Below are 15018 nucleotides of genomic sequence, written 5' to 3' on the forward strand. Positions count from 1 at the left end.
AGGATAATGTTTCCTTGTTATTTCTCTTCACCAGCCTTTACAGGGGTTCCTGGGGACAAACTGAGATTCCCCAGGCTTCTGCAACAAGCACCCATACCCACTGAGCCATCTCTGCAGCTCCCACGTGGCCTCCTGTGTGTCAAGTTTAGGTTCTTGCATTCTTGCACTCTTCTCCAGTGAGACACATCTGGTCCTAGGTTGTCTGTTAATGTAATTTACTCAGATTCTCCCTCTTTGTAGCCTTATGAGGATCTCAGTCGGTCCTTTTAATAAGAACCCACACTACCTCTCTAAAATCATTCTTCTTCATTTTTTTGAAGGAAGATATATTAAACATAAGCATTTCAATGTCCAAAATTTTCCAATTTTAATACCAGTAGAAAAGAAGTAACTTTTTAAATGGTGTGTGAGATTGCTTAAGGATCTATTGACCTAGATACTACAAAACAAAGTTTCAAATATTTAACTGTATTTATTTAATGTGTGGAAGGTTTCATGTTGACTAGCATGTAAGTGTATGTGCACATGTGTGCGCTTTGCATGTGGAAGCCAGAAGTCAACCTCAGGTGTCATTCCTAGAGAGCTATCCATCTTCTGAGGATAAGATGATGGGAGTGTTTACAGGGACTCCCTGGGACCTGCAGCCACAGAGATCCTTCTCTCTTCACCTCCCCAGGAATTCTTTGCCAAAAGTGTGCACTCCAGCTGGCTTTTCACATGAGTGTTGGGATGGGGCGTAGGTCGGCAAGGTCACACCAAGCTCCTTACCAACTAACCTATCTCTTGAGCACCTAAATATTTATTGGTCAGACATAGATTCTTTCTGTAAGAATGCTTTTGTTTATCACTATAATTTTCCCTTAAATTATCAACATATTTTCCAATTTGCATTTTGGCTTTTGAGAAAAATGCATCTGAAACACAAGAAATACCACATTAGTGGGGCTGGAGAGAGAACTCAGTAGTTAGGAAGGCTTGTTGCTCTTGCAGAGGACCCAAGCTCTGCCTTCCACCCAGATGAAGTAATTCACATCCTCTAACTCCAGCAGAGGGCTTTTTCTGACCTCCATGGACAACCACACCCACATATACACCACACAAAGGCATGCTTACATACACATAAATAAAAAGGTTTTCAAAAGAATAATAAAGCATTGCTAAGGCCTGTGAAGAGCCCAGTGTCCATCCCCACAATGCAGCCACGGCCTTCCCCCCAAAGATTACTACTTTGTTGGAGTTAGTGTTTCCCATTTTCTTGATAGTTTTACTATTTATCTATCTACTCCCTGTCCGTTTGGTTTTGCCTGCTTACTGGGTTAATGTGTAGCTAGCTGATCTTTTCTGTCTTTATTCTTCATTGCGTGAGTTAACACCACGCCATTATCCATTTTGTATTTGATGGGCAGTCTCGTTATTTCTGCATTATTCTACTGTGAATCATGCTCTGAAAACATCCCCATACATATAACTTTCTCCACATGTGTAACTGCTACCTCCGAGAAGTAGTATTGCCAGGTTGAATGATAATTGTATGTTCAACTTTATAAGTAAATGCCAAATTATGACTGAATGTATTTTTAACTAATTTGTACTCCTGTGAAGAATGGATGAGAATTGCCATTTACCGCTTGCTGATCCTTGGCTTTCTTTTACTTTGAGTTTTTATCCTTCTTGTTGCTATAATAATTGCTAAGCCAGTATAGTTTAATTTGTATTTCCCTAGTTACCAATGACTGACATAGTTTTGCGCTGGCTCATGAGAACTTGTCTCTTCTCAATGCTGTGTTCACTGATGGATGGTGGAAGTTTGAAATCAACCATGCTGGGGTCATTCATATCCCCAAATGCTGTAAACCTGCAATTTGCCCTTCCCTATCTGTGATAACCAGTTGAGCATACATTTATGCATTCAGTTATCATTTATTTTTCTCAGTAAAATGTGCTCTTTTCTCTTTAGTTATTTTCCCATTTGGTTATTTGTCTTTTGCTTAGAGACTTGAAGTGATTCTCCTGGCTGCTAACCCTTTATTAACTTATATATTATAAAACTACTCTCTCAAAACTGGGGCCTACCTACCTCATCTGCTCTAGAATGAAATGAGTTCTTTTTTTTTTCTTTCTTTTTTTTCCTGGTCTTATTGTCTTAGTTACTTTTTTTTTAATTAGATATTTTCTTCATTACATTTCAAATGCTATCCCAAAAGCCCCCTCTAGCCACCCCCCCACCCTACTCCCCAGACCACCCACTCCAGCTTCCTGGCCCTGGCATTCCCCTGTACTGGGGCATATGATCTTCACAATACCAAGGGCCTCTCCTCCCATTGATGGCTGACTAGGCCATCCTCTGCTACATATGCAGCTTAGTTGCTTTCTTACCACTGTGATATATATGACACAGTGGTCAAGGGAACTTATAGAGGAAAGAGTTTATTTACCTCACAGTTTCCGAGTTTTGGAGTCCATGTCCATTATAGCAGGGAACATGGCAGCAGGCAGGAGGAATGGCAGTGGAGCAGCAGCTGAAAGCTTACATGTTGATCAACAAGCATCAGACAGCAAGAAAGCTAGCTGGGAATGCCTCAGTGCCTGCCCCCAGTGACACACCTGCCAGCAAAGTCTCCTAATCCTTCCCAAACAGTTCACCAACTGGGGATTAACCATTCAAATATCTGAGGCTGTGGGAGCCATTCTCATTCAGAACACCACATTTATCAGTTCCCCTATGTCTTTTCAGAAATCCTTCAGTCTCCAAAGACATAAAGGTGTTTCTTTATGTTTGCTTCTAGAAATCCTAAAGTTTTGGTACTTCTGCAGTTGGTTTTATAGCACTATATGAGATAAAGAACCAACTCATTCATCCATCCTTCCAAATGGCCGTGACCCTTCACTTAAAACTCCGTGCTAGCTCACCTACAGGTCATCTCTGCCATAATTCAAGGTTCCATGTGGATGGGGCTCTTTGTTCTCTTTCATTGGCTTACAGTTCAAAAGACCACAGGGACACAGTTTGTTGCTTGCCGTCTTTTATGATAGACTGATCATTCTGTCTACTTATTTTTCTCCAAAAGTATGTAGGCTACATGGCCCTCTTATTTCATACTCTGCATAGGGCTCATCAATACCACCAAAACTTGGGAAGAACTTTTGGCTCTTCTGAATAGCACGGAGGCACAGAAAGGTTTTTGTCGGTGCTTAAAGAATCTAGTTTCTCGATCACAGCCCTACAGAATTTGCTCATGTTTGTTTCACGGGTCAGTGTGCACTTGGTCCTTAACAAATGACCAGAGAGAGCTTGATGAGCCGTCTCCCATGTGAGGTGCCGTTCCATGCAGTTAACAAGGTCAAGGCCATCAGCTTCAGTTCCTTTCTGTTGATAGTAATGTCTTTGTGCTCCTAAACCATCAGTTTGTCAGAGAAATATACTACCTCCCTTGTGATTTCCTTTCCTTAATGTTATTTGTATATTTTGAAACAGTGCCTTCAGATACATTAAAGCTTAGAATTATACATCCATCTTTTATGAAAATATTAGGATTCTTCCATCTGTAAATCTTTCCATTATGACTATTTTTGTTGATGCTACAATAATTCATACTGTTTTTTAATAGTTACCTATGTATTTTTAAATATTCATTTACTTTCGACTTTCAGTTACGTCTCTGGCCTGAGTGAAGCTGGAGCTTTTCCCACCCCCATTTATTGGTTGCTGAGCTGGAATTTAACTTTCCATTTATGTCCTTCCCCTTACGAAAGCACCTGGCTCTTCTATATCCTCTTTCTGTTTAACTGTGGCTAGTCATATATTCAAGTTATTTCATTGGAGGTTTGTATTAATCCATATTTCTTCTGTGTCCTGCCCAATTATATATACTTCCCTTTGCTGGTTTCAAATGTATATAGTCTCCAATATTTTTATGGTGGCAAATGTGTCATTAGAATTACCCTCTGGACTCAGATTAGATGATCCCAGTTTTGTTTGCAACATCCAGAGCATTGTAACCAGGAGCTCCTTCTTCTCTGCATCAGATTTGATCAGAGTTGGTTGCAGCCTGTCTGATCTGATGCCTTTTGGCCGTTACATTCACGATGAACACACGTGTTGTCTTCTGTCTTCATGGCTGGCTCAACACTCAAGGTAACTTGATGCCGGCATAGTGGTCAAGCCCATTCCTCCTGGAGGTTTCTTGTCAGGGTATCTGGGCCTCCACAGCTGCAGCTTTGGCAGGAGCTTCCTTCATTCTGGGCACTATTTCGGCAAAAATCCTGTTCACAAAGCACCATGTGGGTGCTGGGAATCAGAGCTGAGCAAACGCAGCTGGTGCTGTTCACTGCTAAGCCCCCTGTAGAGCCCCTGTGCCTTTAATTTTTAATGATCATGCCATCATGTTTGACATTCTGTATTAGTTCGTTATGAAATTAATGACTTCCCCCATCTACATAGTAAAAGCACTTTTTAACATAACCTAGTCCTCTTTCCACCCTAATCTCTGTTGCTGGTAGCATCTTAGTTCTGTCCTGATGTGGCCACTTTTGTAGGTTGTTTAGTGTGCTCCAGATTGGTCTGGACCGGTCCTATGTTTATTCCCTTTGTTCCTAATCCCAGACAACCTTGCTTTCTGAAACAGTTACATCTCAGACTTTCTTGTTCCTTGAAACATTTGCTTCAAATTCATTTGGTGAAGATCTATTGATAATAAGCTCCCCATTTTGCTCCTGTAAAAACCATTCTGATCCAAGTTTTAAAATACATTTAGATGCATGTAGAGAATTGCTACTGTGTAACTTTGTCACAGTTTTTATTTCCTGCTTTCATGTCAGCTATTAGTCATGTGTGATGTCTTTTCTTCTCTATGACTTCAAGATCTCTTTGGCTCTGATAGTGTTTTAACCCCCATGAGTCATTTGTTGATCTGATCTATTATAATTTATGCTGTTTGAGAGTCATAGAACTTCCTAGTCTGGGGATCATTGTCCAGCCATGTCTGGAAAGCCCTAAACTGTCATCCTCCGATTGTCATATCTGTCAATCTCTAACCCTCTCCCCTCTTCCCCCTCTCTCCATTTCCCACTCCATCCACACACACACCCGAGTCTCACTATGTACACCAGCCAAGGCTTGAACTCACACAGATCCCCCCTTGCTCTGCCTCTCGAGTGTGGGATTAAAGTTGCATAGAATGCTCACCTTTTTTTTAAAAAACATTACTTATTTATTTTAAGTGCATGAGCATTTTGCCTGCATAAATGTGTACCACGTATGGTGTCTGCTGTGACTGCTAAGGACAGAAGAGGGAGTCGAATCCCCTAGACCTGGAGGAACAGCCAGTTGTGAGCTGTCTTGACTATTCTGAGTCCTGGCCTCAGGCCTCTCTCCAGCCCCGTTGCTGCTTCACCTGTGCTCTCACTTCTCCTTCATTTCTACTCCACATTGTGCCTTTCTCCTCCGTTCTCAGACCCTTTATTACTCCTGTGTTCCAGTGTCTCCATTTTCTTTTTAGGTCTATGAAATGGGGTATTATGTGTTATATTCTAAATAATGACTAGATTATTAAAATTTGACGTTTTATATCATTGAATCTGTTTTGAGTTTCAATTCTTTTTTAAAACATAGTTACTTTATGTTTATGTACATGATTAATGTATACACTCTGTTAGATTCGGTTATTAATTATCTGATTGTCAATCCACAAAACATACTTTGTGTTTAGTGATTTATTTTTATTGTAAGCTTGTGTTCTTTTTGCACACAACTATGAACATTCTGTGAAATCTCAATTTAGAAAATAGTTTCCAGAGCAGTTTTATTTCTGCTTCTCCTAACCTAGGACCAATTTAAGTAATATTTTCAGGTTATGAATATTCATGTCATCTAAATAATATAAACTCAGCCCTCAAGTCTCCCCCTCTTTCTCTAGTAGTTACTGTTTAAGCATTACTGGGTAGGGGCTTATAGCTAGCAGTTATTCAGGACAGACTTTTTACTCACCAGAGCCCAAATCAGAGTGCCTAGTCTATGAAAGCTGTTTCACGCATTTCCCCCATCACAATTCTACATGCCATGTGCGTCTGATGAAACCCACAGTGTGGACCTCCAGGACCAGGATGTACCTCAGGGCAAACAGTCTTTCAGCATTCCCTTATCACCCTGCCTGGCTGGGCACTGCTGCTGCTCTTCATAGAAGCAACTTTAGAGTCTATTATCTATGTATGTGTATATATGTGTATATATAGTCACCACTTATAGCTAAGCTACTCACGAAAGGCTTTCTATTAGCCTGTGTTGAAATAAGTTTTTTTTAAAAAAGAAAAAGAAAAACACTAAGCTCAATGTAAGTCACTGTAAAAATCCATAAAAATCATATACAGAGCATGTCATAGATTAAAGTATCTGTGTAAATTAACTTTTAAATTTAACTAGTTATATTGTATATCTCCTCAAAATCAGAACCCATTTGTAAAAAGAGAGATAGTAAATGAAATGGTCATGCCAGATATCAGTTTAAGAAAACTAAAAACAACAAGAAGGTTTTGAAAATTGGAGAAATGGGGTCAGTGGTGCCTTTGCTGTCTTGATCCAGGAAAGTGTCCAGGACTTGAGAAAAAGAGTCACCGTTCTTGACTGCCAACTGCGAAAATCAGAAATGGCTCGGAAAGCCTTCAAGGCGTCCACTGAGAGGCTCCTCGGTTTCATAGAGGTAAGTTTCCCCTTGCAGCTCACCTCTGTCTCCTAGGATTCCACAGCAGTGAGTTCAGCCAACCATGACTGAAAAGAACCAAACAAAACTGCAGGAAGTTCCACAAACCACACCAGGACAATGCTGAACCTGTGCAGATGAAGTGATGTGTCCTCATAGCCTGCTAGAGGCGACTCCATGCCCCCCAGTACTCTCCAGTATGGCGCTCGCCTCACTTCTCATTTGTATACTGTCTGCTCAGGCCCGAGGTGCTTGCTCGTGTACTAAACCAGTAAAGGGAAATCCTGTCCTTATTGTGAATACAATAGGCTATAAAAACTATCTACATAAACACTGTGTTGTATTATGTATAAGTCATCTAGAGATGATGACGTCTAAGCTGAAGAACTGGAGACAGTGCTGCTGTCGCTGTCTTCATCCAGGAAAGTGTTCAGCACTTGAGAGAGAGAGTCACTGCTCTTGACTGCCTATTAACTACCATTTCATTTATAATCTCTCTTTTTATAAATGGGTTCTGAATTCATGAATCCATAGTAGATAGATAGATAGATAGATATCATTTGAGTGTCTATGGATTTTAATAGATCCAGGGATCCTGAAACTAATCCTCCATACAAACAGGAATAACAGTATTAGATTATTTCTAAGAAATGTTGCCAGACCTAAAGGCACTGCTGGAAGAAAACAAATTCAAGGCTTCTTTGGACTGACAACTCAGTGAGTTCAAGGCTATCCTAAGCAGCTTAATGAGATCCTGTCTCAAAATAAAGACTCAAAAGGAGGGTTGGAAAGATACTTATATGATAGAATGCTGTCCTAGTATATATGAGATCCTAAGTACAATCCCTAGTACTAACAGAAGAAAAGAAGGGAAGAAGAGAGAAACGTCATAGTGTTTGGTGACATCAAAAATATCTCTTGCAGAACAGCAATTCTTACTTATAGTCAGATTTATATTTACTTTGGTAAGTGAAAAGAATGGCTAACATATATATATAGTATTTAATATACTTTATATATTATTTATTTATTATATAATAAAATATATTGTGTTTTAATGAATACTTTCCTAAAAGTCCTGATAGCATGTAAACATAATTTGGTAACTATTTACACTGTCATGAAGTCCTCAAGAGATGGCTTGCTTTGCCAGTTACAAGTGCTTGCTTCTCCTGTGAAACACCTGAATTCAGTTCCCAGCATCCATGTCAGGTGACTCCAAACACCTGAACTCCAGTTCTAAGAAACCCAACACCTTCTTCTAGCCTCTGCAGGCATCTGCACACACGCACAAATTAAATACAAATGTTCTAAAGAAATATCTTATAATTATTTCTAAGTATAATTACATGTCAATATAGTTGTCTCCCCCCACCATAACAGGAACATCTGCAGACATGATGAAGAAGAAAATTGCAAATATTAATTAATCAAGCTAAGTTTATTATTGTTTTGTTTTGTTTTGATTTAAGCTATCCAACTTACAAATTTCCTTCACCATCTTGTCTCTCACTAGGCTATTCAAGAAGTTCTTTTGGATAGTTCTGCTCCTTTATCAACTTTAAGGTAAGAATACTTTATTTGCTGCGGAGTATGGACACAGTAAGTTCTTCAGTAATAATTGCGGCTAAGATATTCTTATGGGTTTAGAATGCTACACGATTCCCATTGGCTGCTCTTTGAAAACAAAAAACAAAAACAAACAAACAACAAAAAAAAAAAAACCTTTAGAAGTAAGTGCAAGAGCATACTGCCTGTTTTGGGTTCTATCTCCCTAAGAAACTGTAGAAGCATTTAGACTGCCATTGTAGCTTTGTACTCTGAAGCTGAGGAGTCACACGTCCTGCCTGTGTGGATAAGCTGCTGGTAGCAGGTGCCCTGCTGAAGATCAGGCTCATCCCAGCAGATGCATTGCGTCAAAGAGAATTTTGCAAAACATAGTCACCCAATCAGCCAATCAGAACTAAATAAAGGAAGGCTGTATGTAGACTACACCTTGATTTGTTACCACTCACAGTATGCTGCTGGCTTCAGGATTCCTCCTTGGAGGAATTCGTACAGACATACAGATAAGGTTCATGCTTCTCTAGCCATGGCTTCCCGTTCATTTTTATGTATGGTGAAGGGCCTAATGGTCTATGGTAAAGTAATTATTTCCTTATAACCACCATAGTTCCTACTGAACCCAACTCTACCAGCACCAATTGCAGAGACAGAAACTATAGTGCTGTGGAAACAGCAGCTCAGTACAGGAAGTCAGCCGCACATAATGGCTTCTACCTGTAATCCCAGCACTTGGGAGGCTGAGACAGGAGAATCTCTGTTGAGTTCAAGGTCAACGGGGGTGTGTGTGTGTGTGTGTGTAGCGTGTGTTAAGGTGAGACCTTCTCTTACAACAACAAAAGTGTCAACATAGCTTTTTTTCTATTTTCAAATTTTGAGTAATATATCCAGTTGCTGACTTTTACATTCATTTTAATGCTTCATTTCTTATTATGAAAATATCTGGCATTTTTGTTGTTAACCATAGTACTTACAATTTATTTCTGTGGATTCTATGAATACTGTCTCAGTAAGGAGTTTAAAATGCTCAGTGGCCATATTTCCCTCTTATACGTTACGGGTACCCCAACAACTCACTTTCACTTTTACTAATTCAAAATTTTGGTATTAAGTATCAAGCTTAAAAATAATCAGTTAAAAGCCAATCTTTAAAACACTTTTTAAGGGGGAAAAGGCCACTTTAAGTAGCTACAGTGAGCAGCTTCTGTTGTGTCTTCCAAGTTAAGCACTGTTAAAGTCTGGCTCACTCTTCTCAGTGTACGTATCTTTATGGATATTGGCCTTGGCCGTTCAACACAGAGTAAAAGCTGTGTGCTTGAATTGGAGAATTCTTAAGTTGATCCTTGTGAGTTAATGCCATCGTGTTTAAGAAAATGATTGTAGATAATGATTTATTTTCAATAAAGTAATCTGTCTTTAAGTAAAAGCTTAAGTGTAAGTTTCTTAGGAAAATGTTGCATCTTAAATTATAGCATAATGCATTTATTTCAGATGGTAGTATAGATAAACTCTGGGACACAAAATGAAAAATAATACGAGAGAGAGAAAGAGAAATTTACAAGGAAAACGGAAAGATTTGCAGGAAAGCAAGAAGGCTGACAAGGGGGAGTATAACCAAAACACATTATCTACATGTGTGAAGTTATCAATGAATAAACTTTATTAATAAAAAGCAAAATAAAATATTATAGTAAGAAGATATGTATAAAGCCTTTTGGCTGTTTGTAGTTAGGAACGACAAATGTGAGAATTTAAAAGATAATTTCTTAAGTAAATATATGTGTACCATATTTATATTTAATATTACTGTAAGCAATAGAAAACATCTGCTTAATAAACTCACATTTATATGTTTGATTTGAAATTTTACAAAATGAAAGGAAAAGACCAGCAAACAATTTAGGACATAGGCTATCCTTCATTTACATCCTTTTACATATAAAGTCAAAATATTGGTTAAAATATGCTTATTTTCTGTAAAATAAACAAGGCAGAAACACTATTCTATGTGATTAAATTCTTATATAGCTCTATGAATATAATGTTTCTAGAAATAGAAATGTTTTTATGCAAACATAATGGACACAGATTCAGGCTTAGCCAAGATGGGTGTCCTTGCTGGGCAGTATGCTCAATGGGTGTCATTGCTGGGCAGTATGCTCAAAGCCATTTCATTGCCCATGCAGTGAAAGAAGAGCTGTGCTCGCATCTCAGACTTCACTTCCACTGCTGGCAAGGAACGGACGCAGCTTCCCAGCAACCCTGCTTCTGGAATCCAAGGAGCTTGTCAGATCTGTTCGTGCCATACTTGATATGGACTGTAAGTTATCATTATCATCTTCTTCTTCTCCTTCCTCCTCCTCCTCCTCCTTCTCCTCCTCTTCTTCTTGTAATTTATTAAACAAAGCAGAAGAAAGACCTTAGTTCTGGTAGTTCAATTGCATGGAATATATTTGTCTACAGTATATTGATAGCTACTCATTAAAAATACTAACATGAGGATTCTGGAAAAGAATATTTGCTTTATTTAAAAGTGCTCAAGATGACAGCAAACTGAGGACAGCTAATTAATGCATGCCATTACTTCTATTTTCTTCCATAGTATCTTTGACATTGGAAAATAAATAGCAAAAAATAAAAAATAAAAATAAGCAATCGCAGTAGAAGATGAAGGTAAAGCGGTGCTGAAGAAGGTGCTGTAACATCGAACGAGGTTGGATGGGGCCTGGGGCACGGGCTCTAAGCCCAGCACCTGAAATACTGAGGCAGACCAGTGCAGACCAACTTCAGAAGATGCCCAAACAACAGTGACGTAGAAAGCACTGACGAGACATGGCCAGCCATGGTGCCTTATATCTAAAGGCTCTTGCGAGCCTGAGGCAAGAGGAGTTCTGGGCTTTTGAGGCCAGGCTAGGCTAGGCTACATAACAATTGCTAGCACAAACTAGGATAAGTATGGGGGACCTTTCTCACAAGACTAAACCAAAGACAAACAAAATAGAGCAAACTATTGAAATAGTTAATTAAAACCATGAGGGGAGGGGGGAAAAAAAGATTATCAACAGGAACAACCAAGCCCAGACTCTAGCGGTGAGCAGGGTAGTTCATGAAAGGGCTGTGGAAAGCCAAACCAGTTCTCTGCTCTTCAGAGCTGCCACCTCAGGCCGAGACAACAGCACTGTGTGCGAACTGTATGATCAGAACTAGGGACCTTTCCAGCCAACACAAGAGGAGCAGACCAGTTTCTGAGTAAGTCCCAGCACCAGCCCAGAACCCTCAGAGATCACCCAAATGACTGGACATGTCTACACTTCCCTCATTCGGTTCCCAGGCACTTGTGCCTCGTCGTGAGAATTTCAACTTTTAATAACTGTTTTTCAGCACATCATTTGTTCCCCTGCAGTGAAAATTTATACATGATTTTCCTAACTCCTACACTATTTATAAAAGTCAATAGTAACATATCCAAAGTTAAATAGAGAAGAAATAAGATGATTGTAGCTCAATATCAATAGGTAAAATCTTTAGCCCAAGAGCACTAGGCATTGTTACCTACACATAGCATCCCTATAAAAGTGAGAGCCATGCATATAGATTACTATGCACATGTTCACGGGCATCTATAACATGACTGACTTGTTGAGCAGTTCCTACAAAGCTCTACACACAGGAAAATGCAGTCTTTTATTGATTTACTCAGTGGTTCTCAGTGGTAAAGTTAGGTCATATTTAAACTATGCAAACATATTAGGGTGTCTAAAAACAAAATCATATCCCATGATCAGGTAGCTAAAAATTCTTTTACATGAATGTCTTACCAGACATTTGAAAATTATGAGACAGCATAACTCTTTGATGCTCAAGACTATCAACTGTATTTTACATGTTAGTCCGGAATGAGGTATGGCATCCTTCCTATAAACATCAAAAGTGCACCCCCAACACCGTGGTCATAAATAAATAGTGCCTCATGCATTTCCACGGATGATCTCGTGTGCACCACACTCCGGCTGAGAACCCAAAGTTACCAGTAACAGTCCCCACGTGGACAGAGCTGCAATAAAGAAACGTTAGATGAAGAGGGAAAACAAATCAAGTAAATGAAGATAATAAAATATTCAGAACATAACCACATATGACAAATAAAATTAATTATTATGCCTAAAAACATGATATCCTTTATACAAGAAGCAATTGCAATTAAAGAAACAAAATCTGAGGAAGGTTTTTGAAAGGAATATTAAATGTCTTTTCCTATTATGAAATAATACATATTCAAAAGAAGTTTTATAATGTTTAAATAAACTTTGTGTAAAGCACTGTTTATACTAGATTTTCTAGCCCAAAAAAAGCTATGTTTTTCATTTTATTTAATTTAATTTTTTTTTAGTTTTGAAGTTCTATATTATGCAGTAAATATTTAGAAGTAGCAATGCTCATTCAACAAAGATGGTGGCTGAGGCCCAAAGAAGTTAAGTAAAACTGAAGTCGTCCTTTAAACAGTACATATCAGGGTGAAAATTGGAAACCTCGATATACAGATTACTTCACCTTCGTGTCTGCTGTTTGAAATCTATTCCTACACTACTGATGTGCTCCTTTCCAGTGTGACGACACAGGTTAGCCAGCTCACCTTTGTTCACACCATCAGTTAGTGTAAGGCAAGGATTTGTAAACAACTGTGACATGGTTCAGAGCTTGGCCAACATTGACACTTCAAGCTGAGGTGTTCCAGAGAGCTGATTCTTGCAGTGGTTCTCAACCTTCCTAGTGCCTTCATACAGATCTTCATGTGGTGGTGACCCCAGCCATAAAATTATTTTGTTTCTATTATACAAGCATCATTTTGCTACTGTTATGAATAGTAATGTAGATATGAGATGTACAGGATATGTTACTCCCTAAGGGGTCGTCATATGCAGCTTAAGAAGCACTGCTCCAGAGGCACTTACTGTTCTAACACCATATTACCAAACACGATAGCTTTTAAATTGCACTCACTTCATAACTCTGAACATACAAACTTAAAAGGTACAAAGAAGAACGAATCGTAAAATGGAACTTTCTACATGATACTGATGTTATTGTTAAATATCCTATTAACCATTGCTCCATAGCAAATCACCCCAAAATTTGACAGCTAAGATATTTTAGTATTCTATCTTATGGTCCTGTTGAGTTGCTAGGTGTGGCTGAGCAGTTCTTACTGTGGGACTCTGATGTAGTTACAGTCAGATAGCTCCTGACATTACAGGCATCGGATGAGTCTACTAGGCTGGACATCCAAATGGCTACTCAACTTGGAATCTCGACTAGAATACCCATCTCTTTTGTACCCTCTCCAGCATGGAGGCCTTAGGAAGCAAAACATGCACGGTGGCTCAAAGCACTCACAGAGATGGTTAGATGGGCAGAAGAGAAAGTGCATCTGCTTCTGTGGCTCAGCCTCCGAAGCTACATGGCATTACTTAGACCGTATTCTGTCCATCTGCTCAGATTCCAGGGACGGGGCTCAGGCCCCATGCTGGGTGAAGAGGTACCATGATCACATTTTAGAAGATTGTGTAGGCAGAAGGTAGTTTTCTGGTTACCTTTAAAGAATCTCACTTTCCATATTAGATTATATCAGATATCAGTAACTTAGTCATGAAGGCTGCATAACATCTTCCGTGTGTCAGTTAACATGTGGCATTTAGCAGAACAACATGTTCTCTTTATGTCTGTCCCTCCCCTTAGCATCACTACCTGCTGTTTGTTTTCCTTCAGCATCCTACTGTCTGTCCCACTCCCGATCAGTAGATGGTCAGGGGTTGGAAGCACAGCTGAAAAGATGGATATGGAGGTAGAAATGCAAACACTAGGGAGAGAGAGAGAAAGAGAGGATTTCTTCCTAATTGTCCAATTGTTAAGACGTGGGTATAAACCTGGCTGGTCAGTAGCATTGCCTGGCTTGATGCGCTCCCATTCACAGGTCCTTTGGGAACTCCTGAGACAACAGATACATTGCTGAAGATGGGAAACCATGCTTCTAAAATATTGTCTATCCACTTTATAGGGTGGGTATATGTTGAAATTTTTATGTAACCTAATACATTTTTAAAAATAAAGTTATATATCAAGAAAACATAACAACTGATTATATAGAGGACTTCTCTGCATCTTAGGAAGGGCTGAACTCAATCACTTCTAATATATATGTGGAGACCAGTATCCTGTGTTTAAACACTTTCATGCTTGTGTGGAAACAGTAGGGGAAACACCTGCATACACATAACCCAGTGGATATTGTTGTCATTAATTTTAATTACCTCACTCACATTAACCATTAGCTCTGTCAAACATGATTATTCAAAGAAAATATTTGAAATTCAGCAGAACTTCTCTGGAAGAGAACAGAAAACCGACACGTGCACTTTTTATCCTCCACAAGATTGTATGTGCTTTGCTGTTTAAAACCAGCAGTGTCTATGCTGTCTTCTTTAAAGCATAGCTATTAATGTTGGCATGTTTTGTCAGTGCTTTTCGGATTTATAGGGCATACCTCTTTAGCTTTAATGATTCAGAGAAACTTAGCTCCTTTGTTTTTTTTTTTTTCTGTAAGCAGTGGTTTTTAAAATGTATATTGACAGGAAACAGAAAATTACTACAGCGAAGTAGCTCAGTCAGCCAAAACCCCCACCTCATTTCTTTTGCCTTAGCTATCTGTGTATTTCAAGTTATAATTTCAAATATTGACTTGGGTAATGGTTTCCACTTTCAT

The 15018-nt window shown here is 39.0% G+C and overlaps 1 protein-coding gene across 5 annotated transcripts in view; it reads left to right on the plus strand.

Annotated features, from left to right (window-relative positions):
• Stxbp4 (syntaxin binding protein 4) overlaps positions 1-15018 on the plus strand; it is a 159132-nt gene that overhangs the window by 88135 nt on the left and 55979 nt on the right. For 4 of the 5 annotated variants that reach the window (XM_021177757.3, XM_029483796.2, XM_085829670.1 and 1 more), the window contains 3 exons: positions 6579-6695; positions 8212-8261; positions 10445-10578. In XM_021177757.3, the coding sequence (XP_021033416.1) occupies positions 6579-6695; positions 8212-8261; positions 10445-10578 (301 nt within the window). Of the gene's footprint in view, positions 1-6578; positions 6696-8211; positions 8262-10444; positions 10683-15018 lie in introns of those variants that run through there. The other variant, XM_085829669.1, reaches the window with a different exon arrangement.

This window comes from Mus caroli, unplaced genomic scaffold, assembly GCF_978045245.1.
Source record: "Mus caroli unplaced genomic scaffold, Mus_caroli_1 scaffold_13, whole genome shotgun sequence".
NCBI classification, from domain to species: domain Eukaryota; kingdom Metazoa; phylum Chordata; class Mammalia; order Rodentia; family Muridae; genus Mus; species Mus caroli.